Source organism: Stegostoma tigrinum, chromosome X (assembly GCF_030684315.1).
Source record: "Stegostoma tigrinum isolate sSteTig4 chromosome X, sSteTig4.hap1, whole genome shotgun sequence".
Lineage (NCBI taxonomy): Eukaryota > Metazoa > Chordata > Chondrichthyes > Orectolobiformes > Stegostomatidae > Stegostoma > Stegostoma tigrinum.
In genome coordinates, this window is record NC_081404.1 from 11,288,526 (window position 1) to 11,302,411 (window position 13,886).

The 13,886-nt window shown below is 41.5% G+C and overlaps 1 protein-coding gene across 7 annotated transcripts in view; it reads left to right on the forward strand.

The window, feature by feature from the left end:
- Positions 1-13,886, forward strand: part of ikzf4 (IKAROS family zinc finger 4) — a 187,109-nt gene that overhangs the window by 151,615 nt on the left and 21,608 nt on the right. For all 7 annotated transcript variants that reach the window (XR_007246696.2, XR_007246694.2, XR_007246695.2 and 4 more), the window contains one exon: positions 8,404-8,553. Coding sequence is in view for 4 of the 7 variants with exons in the window: in XM_059643389.1 (XP_059499372.1) it covers positions 8,404-8,553 (150 nt within the window). In the remaining 3 variants the exon portion in view is untranslated. The remainder of the gene's footprint in view (positions 1-8,403; positions 8,554-13,886) is intronic.

The following is a 13,886-nucleotide window of genomic DNA, read 5'->3' on the forward strand; positions in this document are numbered from 1 at the left end:
CTTCACAAGCTTCAAAATCTCTTCTTCCCTGACCGCATCCCAAAACCAGCTCAGCTTGTCCCTGCCTCCCTAACCTGTCTTTCCTCCCATCTATCTCCTCATCCCACCTGAAGCCCCACCCCTAACCCCTACTGACCTCATTTCTCTTTTTCTCTCTCTCTCTCTCTCTCTCTCTCTCTCTCTCTCTCTCTCTCTCTCTCTCTCTCTCTCTCTCTCTCTCTCTCTCTCTCTCTCTCTCTATCTCTCTCTCTTTCTCTCTCTCTTTCTCTCTCTCTCTCTCTCTCTCTCTCTCTCTCTCTATCTCTCTCTCTCTCTATCTCTCTCTCTCTCTCTCTCTCTCTCTCTCTATCTCTCTCTCTCTCTCTCTTTCCCCCCCCCCCTCCCCTGTCTGGCCTATCTCCTCCCTAACTCACCACCTACACTCACCTTTACTGGCTTCATCTCCGCCTCTTTGACTGGTCTGTCTCCTCTCCACCTATCTTCTCTTCTATCCAACTTCTCTCTCTCCCTATTTATTTCAGAACCCCCTTTCTCCCCACCCCCCACTTCTGAAGAAGGGTCACAGTCTGAAACATCAGTCTTCCTGCTCCTCTGCTGCTTGGCCTGCTGTGTTCATCCAGCTCTACACCTTGTTATCTTGGATGTAAAATCCTGTTTTTTTTTAAGAAAAGTGCAACATGTCTTGATTTTGTAGAATTCCAGTGACAAAATAGTGCCAGTCTGCTAAAACCAATGTCTAGGCATTGATGGGCTGAATGGACAACACCTACTTCTTTTCAGTCACAATAGACTGGCCCATTTCGCAGGTCCAGCTGCCTGAAGAGTGAATGGTGGAAGAGAACTTGAAATGGCAATCGAGGGCATTGGAAACTAAATAGCTAATTTGTTAATGTCAGATGATAACAACAACTTGTATTTACATGGTGCTTTTACTGCAGCAAAATATCCCAAAATTGTTTCACAGGAGCAGTATAAAGCAAATGTTGACACCACACCACATGAGGCCATGACAGATGACCAAAAGATTTGTTAAAAAGTTGGGATTTAAGGTGTGACTCGAGGGTTGAAAGAGGGGTTTAGAGTGGGAATTCGAGGTTGGGTCTCAGCAGCTGAAGATGAAAGGAACTTTTTCCAGCTAAAATTTCTGCAGCACACCTGGTGCACTTCATTAAAATGTCTGCCTTCTGGGTTGAAGTAAAAATGCTATTAAATCTTCTTTGATCACTTGGAAGACAGCAAGAAATTGAGTATGGTAGGCATTACAAAAGAGAAAGTGCTAGAAAAGCTAAAAGGTCTAAAAATTGATAAATCTCCTGGCCCCAATGGGCTACATCCTATAGTTCTGAGGGAGGTGGCTGAGCAAATAGCAGAGGCTTTGGTTGTGTTCTTTCAAAAGTCACTGGAGTCAGAGAAAGACCCAGATGATTGTAAAATTGCTGTTGTAACCACCTTGCTTTAGAAAGGATCAAGGCAAAAGATGGAAAATTATAGGCCGATTAGCCTAACCTCAGTTGTTGGTAAAATTCTAGAATCCGTTGTCAAGGATGAGATTTCTAAATTCCTGGAAGTGCAGGGTCAGATTAAAACAAGTCAGCATGGTTTAGTAAGGGAAGGTTGTGCCTGACAAACCTGTTAGAATTCTTTGAAGAGGTAACAAGTATGTTAGACCAGGGAAACCCAGTAGATGTTATCTATCTAGACTTCCAAAAGGCCTTTGATACGGTGCCTCATGGGAGGCTGCTGAGCAAGGTGAGGGCCCATGGTGTTCGAGGTGAGCTACTGGCCTGGATTGAGGATTGGCTGTCTGACAGAAGGCAGAGAGTTGGGATAAAAGGCTCTTTTTCGGAATGGCAACCAGTGACGAGTGGTGTCCCGCAGGGTTCAGTGTTGGGGCCACAGCTGATCACCTTATATATTAATGATCTGGATGAAGGGACCGGGGGCATTCTGACGAAGTTTGCCGATGATACGAAGATAGGTGGACAGCAGGTAGTACTGAGGAGGTGGGGAAGCTGCAGAAAGAATTAGACAGTTTAGGAGAGTGGTCCGGGAAATGGCTGATGAAATTCAATGTGAGTAGATGTGAGGTTTTGCACTTTGGAAAAAATAATACAGGCATGGACTATTTTCTAAACGGTGAGAAAATTCGCAAATCAGAAGTGCAAAGGGATCTGGGAGTTTTGGTCCAGGATTCTCTAATGGTTAACTTGCAGGTAGAGTCGGTGATTAAGAAAGTGAATGTAATAGAACATAGAACATAGAAAAGTATAGCACAGTACAGGCCCTTCGGCCCACGATGTTGTGCCGTGGAATAATCCCAATCCAAAAATAACCTAACGTAACTTACATTCCCCTCAATTCACTGCTGTCCATGTGCATGTCCAGCAGTCGCTTAAATGTCACTAATGGCTCTGCTTCCACGACTACCACTGGCAAAGTATTCCATGCACACTCAACTCTCTGGGTGAAGAACCTCCCTCTGACATCTCCTTTGTACCTGCCTCCTAACACCTTAGAACTATGACCCCTCGTGGCAGTCATTCCTGCCCTGGGGACAAGTCTCTGGCTATCGACTCTATCCATGCCTCTCATTACCTTGTACACCTCGATCAGGTCACCTCTCTTCCTCCTCCTCTCCAGAGAGAAAAGTCAGAGCTCAGTCAACCTCCTCAACCTGGTAAACCTCCTTTGCACCCTCTCCAAAGCCTCCACATCTTTCCTATAAAAGGGCAACCGGAACTGGACACAGTATTCCAGTGTGGTCTCACCAGGGTTTTGTAGAGCTGCAGCATAACCTCGCGGCTCTTAAACTCGATCCCGCTGTTAATGAAAACCAAAACGCCATCTGATTTCTTAACAACCTTATCCACTTGTGTGGCATCTTTGAGGGAGCTATGCACTTGAACACCAAGATCCCGCTGTTCCTCCGCACTGCCGAGAATCTGCCTTTAATCCTATATTCAGCATTTAAATTTGACCTTCCAAAATGCATCACTTCGCATTTATCCAGCTTGAACTCCATCTGCCATTTCTCAGCCCAGCTCTGCATACTGTCAAAGTCTTGCTGAAGCCTGCAATAGCCCTCGATACTATCAACGGCACCGCCAACCTTTGTGTCATCAGCAAACGTACTAACCCACCCCTCAACCTCCACATCCAAGTCATTTATAAAAACTACAAAGAGCAGAGGCCCAAGAACAGAGCCCAGCGGGTCACCACTCAGCACTGACCTCCAGGCAGAATATTTACCATCTACAACCACTCTCTGCCTCCTGTCAGCCAACCAATTCTGAATCCAGACAGCCAAATCACCCTGATTTCCATACCTCCTGACTTTATGAATGAGCCTGCTGTGGGGAACCTTATCAAATGCCTTGCTGAAGTTCATGTACACCACGTCCACTGCTCAACCCTCGTCAACCTGTCTCATGACCTCCTCAAAGAACTCAATAAGATTTGTAAGGCATGACCCGCCCCTCACAAAACCATGCTGACTCCCTTTAATCACGCTTTGCACATGTGCAACAGCACATCCACGTGAAATTTGACAGGTCCTCGTCTTCCTGAAACAAATTTTCTGTCTGGGTAACTCTGGGGAAGCTTCCAGCGCTTGGCAGGGGTAGCAATTGAATAGTTGCATGATTGGGACTACGGTAGGTGGAAATAAAGGCATTACCTACTCACTAACACTCAGTTGGGTTTCCACCAGGGCCAACCAGCTCCTGGCCTCATTGATGCCCTGGTTCAAACATGGACAAAAGAGGTGAGGGAGTGAGGGCGAGAGTGATTGTTCTTGACATCAAGGCCACATTTGACCAAATGCGGTATCCAGGGAACCGAGTAAAACTGGTTTTAACGGGAATGGGGGGAAAGCTCCCTGCTCGTAGGAGTCAGATTGAGCACAAAGAAGATGGATATGTTTGTCTGGAGTTAGAATCTTGGTGGCACACTGCATGGAAATAAGCCTTTCTGCCCAACACATTATGCATCCAGAGATTATGACATTGAAGGCTCTGCTTCATGGTGCCAAATTCCTCATTACAACTATTCAGAAACTCCTTTTTTGTCCTGCCTCCAATGACTGGATTCTCCACCTCCCACTGCAAAGTCTTTTCCCATCGGTGCAAATAAGACCGTAAGATCTATGAGCAGAATTAGGCCATTCTGCACACTGAGTCTGCTCTGTCATTCAAGCAGGGCTGACATACTTCTGAAGCCCATTCTCCTGCCTTCTCCCCGTAACCCCTGATGCACTTACTAGTCCACAAACCTATTTATCTCTGTCTTAAATACACTCAATGACTTAGCCTTCGCAGTCTTCTGTGGCAATGGGTTCCACAGTTACAGACTCTCTCTCTTTGCTGCACAGAATAGAGTCAATCTCACTGACTATACTACGTTGCGTTTATCAAGCCCCATTGAAAGTGTTTTTTTACCACAGTGCGATAGTCAATTTGCACATCCACCCTAAAGCTCATGCCTTCTAGTACCGCTATCAGCCTCATTCAGTCACAGAAGAACATGGAAACTAGAAGCAGGAATAGGCCAATCAGCCCTTCAAGCCAAGTCCACCATTCAATAAGATCATGGCTGATCTTACATCTCGATATCATATTCCCACTTTCCTGTATACTTTTTGATGCTTTTAACATCTAAAAATCAAAGAATCCCTACAATGCAAAATGTATTCAGCTGATTAAGTCTACACGGACCCTTCGAAGTGCATCGTGTCCAAGACTGGCCCCTCCATCCTTGCCCCATAACTGCATTTACCATGCCTCATCCACTTTGCCTGCATATTTTTGGACTGTGGGAAGAAACCGGAGCACCTGGTAGAAACCCAAACAGACACAGGGAGAATGTACAAACTCCACACGGACAGTTACCCAAGGGTGGAATCAAAACAGGTCACTGGCACTGTAATGTTGTCATTTATCTCAAGAGGGTTGGAATGTAAAAGCAGTGATGTGCTTCTGAGGCTTTCTCAAGCTCTAGTTAGGCCCCATTTAGAATACTGTGTCCAATTTTGGGCCCCACACCTCAGGAAGGACATACTAGCCCTGGAGCGTGTCCAGCGGAGATTCACACGGATGATCCCTGGAATGGTCAGTTTAACGTATGATGAACGGCTAAGGATCCTGGGATTGTACTCATTAGAGTTTAGAAGGTTGAGGGGAGATCTAATAGAAACTTACAAGATAATGTATGGCTTAGAAGTGGTGGACGCTAGGAAGTTGTTTCCGTTAGGTGGGGAGACTAGGACCCGTTGGCACAGCCTTAGAATTAGAGGGGGTAAATTTAAAACTGAAATGGATGACATTTCTTCAGCCAGAGAGTGGTGGGCTTGTGGAATTCATTGCCACGGAGTGCAGTGGAGGCTGGGGACGTTGGATGCCTTCAAGGCAGAGATCGACAAATTCTTGATCTCCGAAGGAATCAAGGGCTACGGGGAGAGTGCAGGGAAGTGGAGTTGAAATGCCCATCAGCCATGATTTAAATGGCGGGGAGTGGACTTGATGGGCCGAATGGCCTTACTTCCACTCCTGTGTCTTATGGTAAGAAATTAACATTTTGCAGACATATTTTCAGAGGTAAGAGTGGTAAGAGTGTTATGGTGTCAAAACAAAATACAAGTAAAGCAATTTTTAAAAAAAAAAATACCTGTTTCAGAATCCACGTTAAAACATTTCACTGTTTAAAAAGGCCACAAAGCCAACATGCAGCTGCATCAAGCAATCACAAAGGGAAAAATGGTATGTTGGCCTTCATTGCAAGCAGATTTGATTTCAGGACTAAAGCTATCTTGCTTGAACTGTATAGAATCTTGCTGAGACCCCCCACCCGCTGTTTTGTGTGCAGTGTTTGGGCCCCTTGTTGAGAGAATGGATCAAACAGTATGTAATACGGAGTTGAGTGAAGAATTTCTGAAATGCAACGTCTTTAAAGAAAAGAGATTGACCACTTCCCAAAAATAGTGCAATTCCATGTATGTATTCTATTTTGAATGGTTGCCTTTGAAATGGTTGTGATGGAATCCATGTGTAGAAAATGACAAATGTTGCAATGAAGCAATGAAGGATGAATAACTCAGTTGTTGACATCTTTTACCACCACCCCCCTCCCCCGCCGCTGTCAAATACTGTAATCGCCCAAGGGTGGGGAAAAGCTAGCAGGGCTTAAATTTTAAAATAGCTGTCTATATGATTGCTTAAAATGTGGTCTTAATACTATAGAAATTGGCCTGAATTATAAATTTCATGGAACCTACACCAGCCTGCATTTGCCTTATTGAAACATTCTCTGATTTGTTCCACAGTTTACGTGTAGCATACGTTAACTGTGAAACAGGAATTGTCCATCTAAGAGTATTCACACTGCACAAAAGCAAAGGAGCGCAGATGTGCTCACCAATTCTTTCCCCCCCCATGACGTTTTTTTAATAAATAATCTGGTAGAGCTGATATTACACTGCGAATCATTAGCTTTTTAGACTGCAGCTACATTCAACCATGCGACTGAGAACATTCCCTGATTTCTCAATGGAAATTTGAACAAGTATTTGTAAAGAGTGTGATATAAGTAGGGCAGCTTTTTTTGATGTTGACGGTAACCAAGTAATATCAACATGGAGATTAGCAGCTACCAGTGATGCTGCTCACCTGAATTGGTTGGAAGTGTATCCCCATTTTAGACATTCGTGATTCTTGGTGATTATGGTGCTCTTGATTGGATAGTTGACAATCAAACTGATGCATGAGCATCCAGGAAGTTGAAGACGGCATAATTGTAGAGGGAATAGCAAGAAGAAATAATTGCATACTTGCTGTAGTTCCAATGCATCTGTATATGGATGGTCTGCTTACATGTTTCTTTCTAATATAGGCGTTTATGTTTAGTTTACCTCCTACACCAATTGACCCTGTATTCGAAGGTAGGACAAGTAGTTTCCGCTAACATTGGTGGCCAAAAGCATTTTGACTGCTTGTGACAGAGGATTGGGATTTCTTTGGAACTATACGGAGTACCACTGCAAGTGTACATGTGGTAATCTCCTTAAATAACATTTGTGTCCAAAATGGTTTTGTACTTAATTTTTCATTTTTGGTATGAATTACTGCTTTCAGTGACTAAAAGGTTAAGTTTGTTAAAATTGTGACATTTAAAAATGATAGTGATACTAATTTAATTTATTCAAAAAAGATCAACGGTTTTTGTGAGTAATAGAGTTGACGAATCTTAGACGTTCAACCTGACTATCTTACTTACGGAGTCAAATCATGTCCCTGCTCTAGTCCCGGATCATGCAGTTTTCTTCAGTTTTCCCCCCCACCCCCAGCCATGATGTCCCCCATTGGTCTCTGCAAGCCTAATTGGACCATAAGTCCTGGTTGCTTTTATGGTATTGGCACCAAACTGTTAACAATCCAACTTTCCTTCCTAGTTCCCATGCTAGCTGCCATTAGAAAATGGTTTCCTCTTTCCACGTGTTGCTACCTGTCTTTTAAAATGGTTGCTATCACTGCTTTCTCCTAAAAAGGAAACTATTCTTGACCACTTTGTCCTTTGTAAACTGCTCTGGATTTGCCAGAAGCACTGAAGTGACTCCACAATCCCAGAATATATCCTCTGTGACTTTGATTAGATGTGCCATCCTGCCTCAACCTCCTTGATTTCCCTGAAGAAATAAGTTTGCTGATGTGCAATCAACTGAATTAATAGCAGAATTGTATATTCAGCCAACATTTTACTTTTTGACTTTTTGAGTACTGAATCTACTGTTGCTTCCAGACTCCCTTCCAGTTCACCGTTAACTGTTTCAGTTGTATGATGCAGTTCAGTCCAGTGGGTGCCTGATTCCATTCATTGAAAACGCTTCCCTAAAGATCAAAATCTTAATAATTTGAATTTTAAGACAATGTGATCAAAGTTAGTCTAATTTAGAGATGCAATATTTCACATCAAGTTATTTTGTGTTACTACATACCATTGATTGTCCACATGTGATGTTAACAATTTCATTGAATGCCTATTGTTCTGACAAACTGATCATTAACCAGTGAAAAGACAACATGGGGCGGGGGACGAGACAAAACAAAACAGCAACTTCCTATTCTTGTGATTTTCTTGGCTGAATCTTGTGGTGGCTTGGGGCGACTATATTCAGATTGCTGTGCTGGACTGGATATTTTGCCTAAGGTGAGATGGAAGCTCTGAGGGGAAAGAAAAAATGCTTAGAAATGAAGGGCTTCTGCCTGGAATGTTACCTGTCTCGGATATTGTTGGTTTGTTTCATATTTCTAGTATATTTCCATTTTTAATGTTATGTATTGTGTCCAATTCAATGTAATGTAGATTATCTTGCATAATCTAATGCTTATCTGATAATTTTGTGTTTTTCTTTAGTCTCCTCTCCCACGGTCGGGAAGCCTTACAAATGTAATTACTGTGGTCGGAGTTACAAGCAGCAGAGTTCACTGGAGGAGCACAAGGAGCGCTGTCACAACTACCTACAGAGTCTGAATGCTGAGCCACCACAGCCATCTACTCAGCAAGGTCTGTAACCAGTAGTGCTACAGTTAGTCTGGGGAAACAGGGAATATATCTAGGAGTGCCACAGTTACCCAAAGATAGTGAAACAGATATTGTGTGTGTATAACGAGCAGTGACATATCCAAATGGCAATTATGGTGTTGCATAGTTATCTGGTTAGCTGCTCATGACTTGTGCATTGCTGTATATTTCATGTTTGAAATAGTGTGTTTGGTCATTCAGGTATCATTCACACAACTTGGGAACTTATCAAATCCAGAATTTAGATCTGTAAAATCGAATCTGGAAAATCCATGCTTTTATTTAAATAGCACCATCAAGGTCACCTCTTAAGGGGCACCCTTCCCTGTGTAAAGCTCTACATAAAAGCCCAGGATCTGCCAATCATCTAATTAACAAATGCCATGTTGAACTTTTGGTCTACCTGATGTTCCAGTGGAAAACACTCTCAACAATTTGCTGGCAATGTAATTCAAATGTATCCACAAAGGGCTTGATCAGGAACTGAGAAGTCAATATCTGATGCACATCTGAACAAACCAAGCCCTGACACAGAGCCCAGGACAAGGGACTTGATTCCAAGAAATTGTTCCAATCCAATTACGAGAGGATGAGTCACAGTATGTTTGGACTGAATGTTAAGGTTGGACTTAAATTGATGAATTCTTATTGAAGCCATCATATAAATGGGTGCATGTAGGGTTATCTTAGACATTGAGTATGATCTCCACCATATTTTTATTGCTGCTTGCAATTTATGCTTGATTATACAAGCCCAATAAACATAAATAAAATACTATTTGAGAAAAATGGGACAAGTCTTGCTGTCAGTTGAAATTTTTTAATTTCAATTAAGTAAAATAAGCATTCTAAGTTCCTCAAATAAACCCTTGCTCGATCTTGGGCAAGTGATTGACTTCATTGGTCTAAGTGGCTGTGGCAATCACAGTGGCATTAATTCAGCAGACTGTATGTCACCATTGATATTAATGGGGACAGGGTAGGGGATCAGTGGGGTGGTTCTACGATAATCAGCCATTCCATTTTCTCAGGAAGGGCTCTAAACAAGTCTACAAGACCCAGAAAGGTGTGCTGCGTTGCATCCCATCCCGTAAGTCGCTCGTGTCATATTATGAAATTTGTGCACCATCACAATCGCACCAAACTTTAGCAAATCTTAGCCAAGCATTTAGAGAGAATTTAGGGTGACTTGTATTCAGTCTTTGTTTTATCGTTCTGAAAAGCAGCTCCTTGACAGCATGCTAATCTGTTGGGTGAGGTGACTGTGTGTACCAGACAGTTCTAGCTACCAGACTAGGTGATGAAAATAAATTTGTCAAGAGAGAACGCGTTCCATCAAGACTGAGAGTACCCAAGAATGATAGTTAAATTATAATTAAGAACCTGATTACTATCCTATTGGCTCCACAATGTGTTCGTACCTAATTCAAGACATTGAGGTTGGGGGGCATTTTCCATTTTGTTAATTCAAGGCTGTTGAATCTACCTGGGCAAGCCAAAACAAACTTGACCATTTGGATCATATGAATCAGGAAGAGAAGTAAATGTCCACCTGCAGGAAAAAATGAATCACCATTCGTGTTGCACTGTTGCACACCTCTTTAACCAACAAAACCGCCATCATTGACTGACCATTACTGACTCTGGAGTGTGTCTGCCTTCACTGTTTTCAGCAGCATGTTGGGCAACTACCTGAGTATTTGAGGTCTGAGAGACAGTTGTCCAAAAATACCCTCTTAATTTGAATTATGCTGTTTTAACTTTTGTCACTCATGGTACATAGATCAGGACTCATTCGTAACTAAGAAGTCTACCCAAAATAAGAAAACTCCTAAATTAGAGAGCTAATAAGCATGTACATCCAAGCAGCGAATAGCCGCAATTTATTCTATCTTATTATGCTCAAGAAGTTAAGATCTTGGAAAACAGCCAATTCTTAAAAATTCCATTTAACCACTGTATAGTATATTAAAGAAATACTGCATCTTGGTCTTAGATTACCAACAATCTAAAGGATTCATTTTTTGCATTAGTTGTATCCATGGTTTCTCTGGTATCTTTAAATAACCAATACAGAATCTTCTATTTTGGCCTTTACCACCCTCCCTGATAATTTATGAAGTACCTTTTTCAGTTTTTGCTGCATACTTTGGCCTGTGACTATAGTGTATTTGTATTTAAACAACTGGTTGGTTCATCCACACCTGTAGATGGCAGTTCAGCAAGTAATCTATGTCTTTGGTTGGTTATTTATGATCACAAGTCAAAACATGAATGTGAAAGATGCAGGTTCTTAGAGAAATACATCTGGCTCACCTGTGACCGTCAGAGCGAATAAACTCGTCTACATATTTCAAACTACTTGGTTAACTGAGCACCTCCAGGGCATACTGATCAGAATAAATGTTGGATTACCGTAGATGTGCATAATCCTAAAAATAAATAAAAGCAAGTGAGTTCAGAAGAAATTTCTTAGAGTTGTCAGAACATTCATGCTTTGCAATGGAGAGCGCTGGAGGCATAAACCTTGAATCATTTAAGGGAAAATTTGACAAGTATTCATGCAGAGGAAGACACAACCCATGTTATAGTATAAAACCAGCATATAAACACTCTTTTACTGTTATAAACTTTCGTCTGCTGCTAGTTTTATCTTCACTGTCACATGTGGTTCATGATTCTGATTATTGACGTTGCTTTGAGCTGAGTGTAAAGTGAGCATATATGGCCTCCTCTTTCAAAATCAGGTTTGATTGTTTCTCAACATTTCATCAAGGAGCAATTTTCCCCTCATTCCTAACTGGGATGTTAAAGTTGTCCATAATGAATTGATGGACACCCCACCCCCCCACCACCCTCTGAAACTTTTTTTAAAGATACCTTCGTGTAAACCAATATTACTTTCATTGTCAGTTTCTGGAAGGTAGCTATTTGGTCTGCTGTTTGTCTAATTACCAGAAATTACTGTTAGGATTTGGTCTACATTCAAGTATGGGTCATGGCCATTTCTCCCAAAAAAACTATATTTTATGTTTTGAATTGCTACAACTCTAAGCAGGATGAATGTGTTGGAAATCAAGCCCAACTAATCAAGGAGCTACATCAAAACTATAAATCTTATTTAATCACCGAAAATTATCAGTTTGGTTCCCTTTGTAGCTTGAACAGAAGAGACTTTAATGAAACCTAAGAAATTGTTTATTACAGGCAAAGTTAAACTTAAAGATGAGGCAAAAAGGGAAGCAAAACAACAACACCAGGTCAGGGTTAAATTTGGATGACAGAAAAATGGGTTGGCTTCTCTTTTGAGTTCCTTGAATTGTGTCAACAAGATCTGATTGTTGACAGTCACAGCATAATGGAAAATCTTAATGAGATTTCAGATTCAGTTGAGGAAAAATTAAGAGTTTATTAAAGTAATATTTGAAACTTTATCAGGTTTTAATCAAACCACTTCACTGTGAGGAGTACAGAAAGTGTTTCTCTCAGTTCCAAGCTCCGATTCTTATGGTCAGAGAGACAGTATTTCCTGTCCTTGCAAATATCTCCAACAACTGTCTGCAGCTTCTAGGTATGTACTGTTAAAAAACAATAATTAACTCAGTCCAGAGGCTGTTGCTAGGTGATACACATAGGCCCGTTAGAGATTTCTAAGTCTGTTTGCTCAACAATTAAAACAATAAAATTCCACCCTTGCCTGTCTCTCAAATCTTTGGCAAGTAGTGTCCAGTGGAGTCAATTGGTTTTTGTAAACAGCAAACAGACCTTTTGAACTTAAGCTCCAAACATCACATAAATTTTTTGTAACCCAGTAATGTCCAAACATGTTCATATTCCAATTCTCATCATCCATAAATATGTATTCCTAGTGTTCAAATTCTGTTCTTTTTAACTGTTCTTTTTAAAAACTGACACATTACTAGACTAATAAAATGCCCAAGGCTAACCACATTGTATTTCCAGAAGCTTCTGAATCCCTGCATGGCATTCTTGCTTTAGATGACACACGTTAATTTGAATTGGTTGAGTCTACAATTTTGCACATCTAAGTCCATGCTGAATTAGCAGCTTGCCTTAGCCCTCCATCTCTATCTCCAGGTTGAACATGAGGAAACTACAGGAAAGAACATGATTGAGCCCAACTCACTGAGGAAACTGTTATTGGACACTGATCACTGGGAAGTTGGAGCTCATTTTTAATACCTCTATTTATCAAAACTTGTATCTTATGACCTACATTCTCTTCTCTCCAGTCCTATCTTCCATAATTTCCAGTGTGTTTATTTGTGTGCATGGAATAAGAAAGCAATTCCCCCATATCCTGAATGTTTTGATAATAAGCCATCTTTTTTTTTTCCATCTTAAATTATTTTGCTATGGATTTATTTAAAAATTCGGAGTACGAAAACCAGGGTTTGGAGAACACTTTTGGCTTGGCTCAGGAAGGGAGTAAAAAGGGAAAGGAATAAATCAAACAATACCTCCACTTGGGCTTTAGAGAAGGAAAGCAATCATAATTTTTATTCACCCCCACTCCCCCTTTGTCCATGACAGAATTGGGACTCATTCTGAATTGATCCATTTATATTAGCCAAAACAAAATAAAAGTTGATCAAAAACATGAAAATATAGAGGCCAAAATTTTAAAACAAGTTTGAACCTGATCAAAAGAAACCAGCTGTGTTTGAAAAGTGGAAGAAAGTCCTTTTTGACAGGTGGATCCATGCTGTAAAAATAGAGCACACCCCTAAAATGAATTGTGCAAGCTGATGTTGCTGGAAGAATATCAAAATTGTCCATTCCATATCCCAAGGATATATTTGAAGGAACCCGAGAACCCTCGCAGCTAGGAGTGCAGCTATTGCGGCAGACAGCTACAAACTCTCACCCATAGGAGGAAACCCAAGCAGCTCCTTTCCAAACATACCAATGAATATTGGACAGATAAACAGGGTGAGCATCTGGAGAATTCTTCCACTTGGAAAGGGAAACCCAAAGGGTGCTAAAAGTCCTCCAGCCTGTGAGGAGTACTCTTCCAGAAACTGATGTGTTCTGTTGCAATAAAGTAGATCACTCCAGACCAGAATCATGGAAGCTAAAAAGCAAGCTCATGAAGCCAGATCAGTCCAGAGAGTGATGATCCAACAGGGAATGCAACAGAACCGACCGGGGCCCCCACGACACAGAGCCCCAGGCCCTGGACAGTTTTCGCTGAGTGTAGCCAACCTTGGCAAAATCCTAGAAAACTCCAAGAGTTTGGTCCTCAAAGAAACAGTGTCTCTGTTACCCTCCCAGAAAGCAAGCAAGTTTGTTGC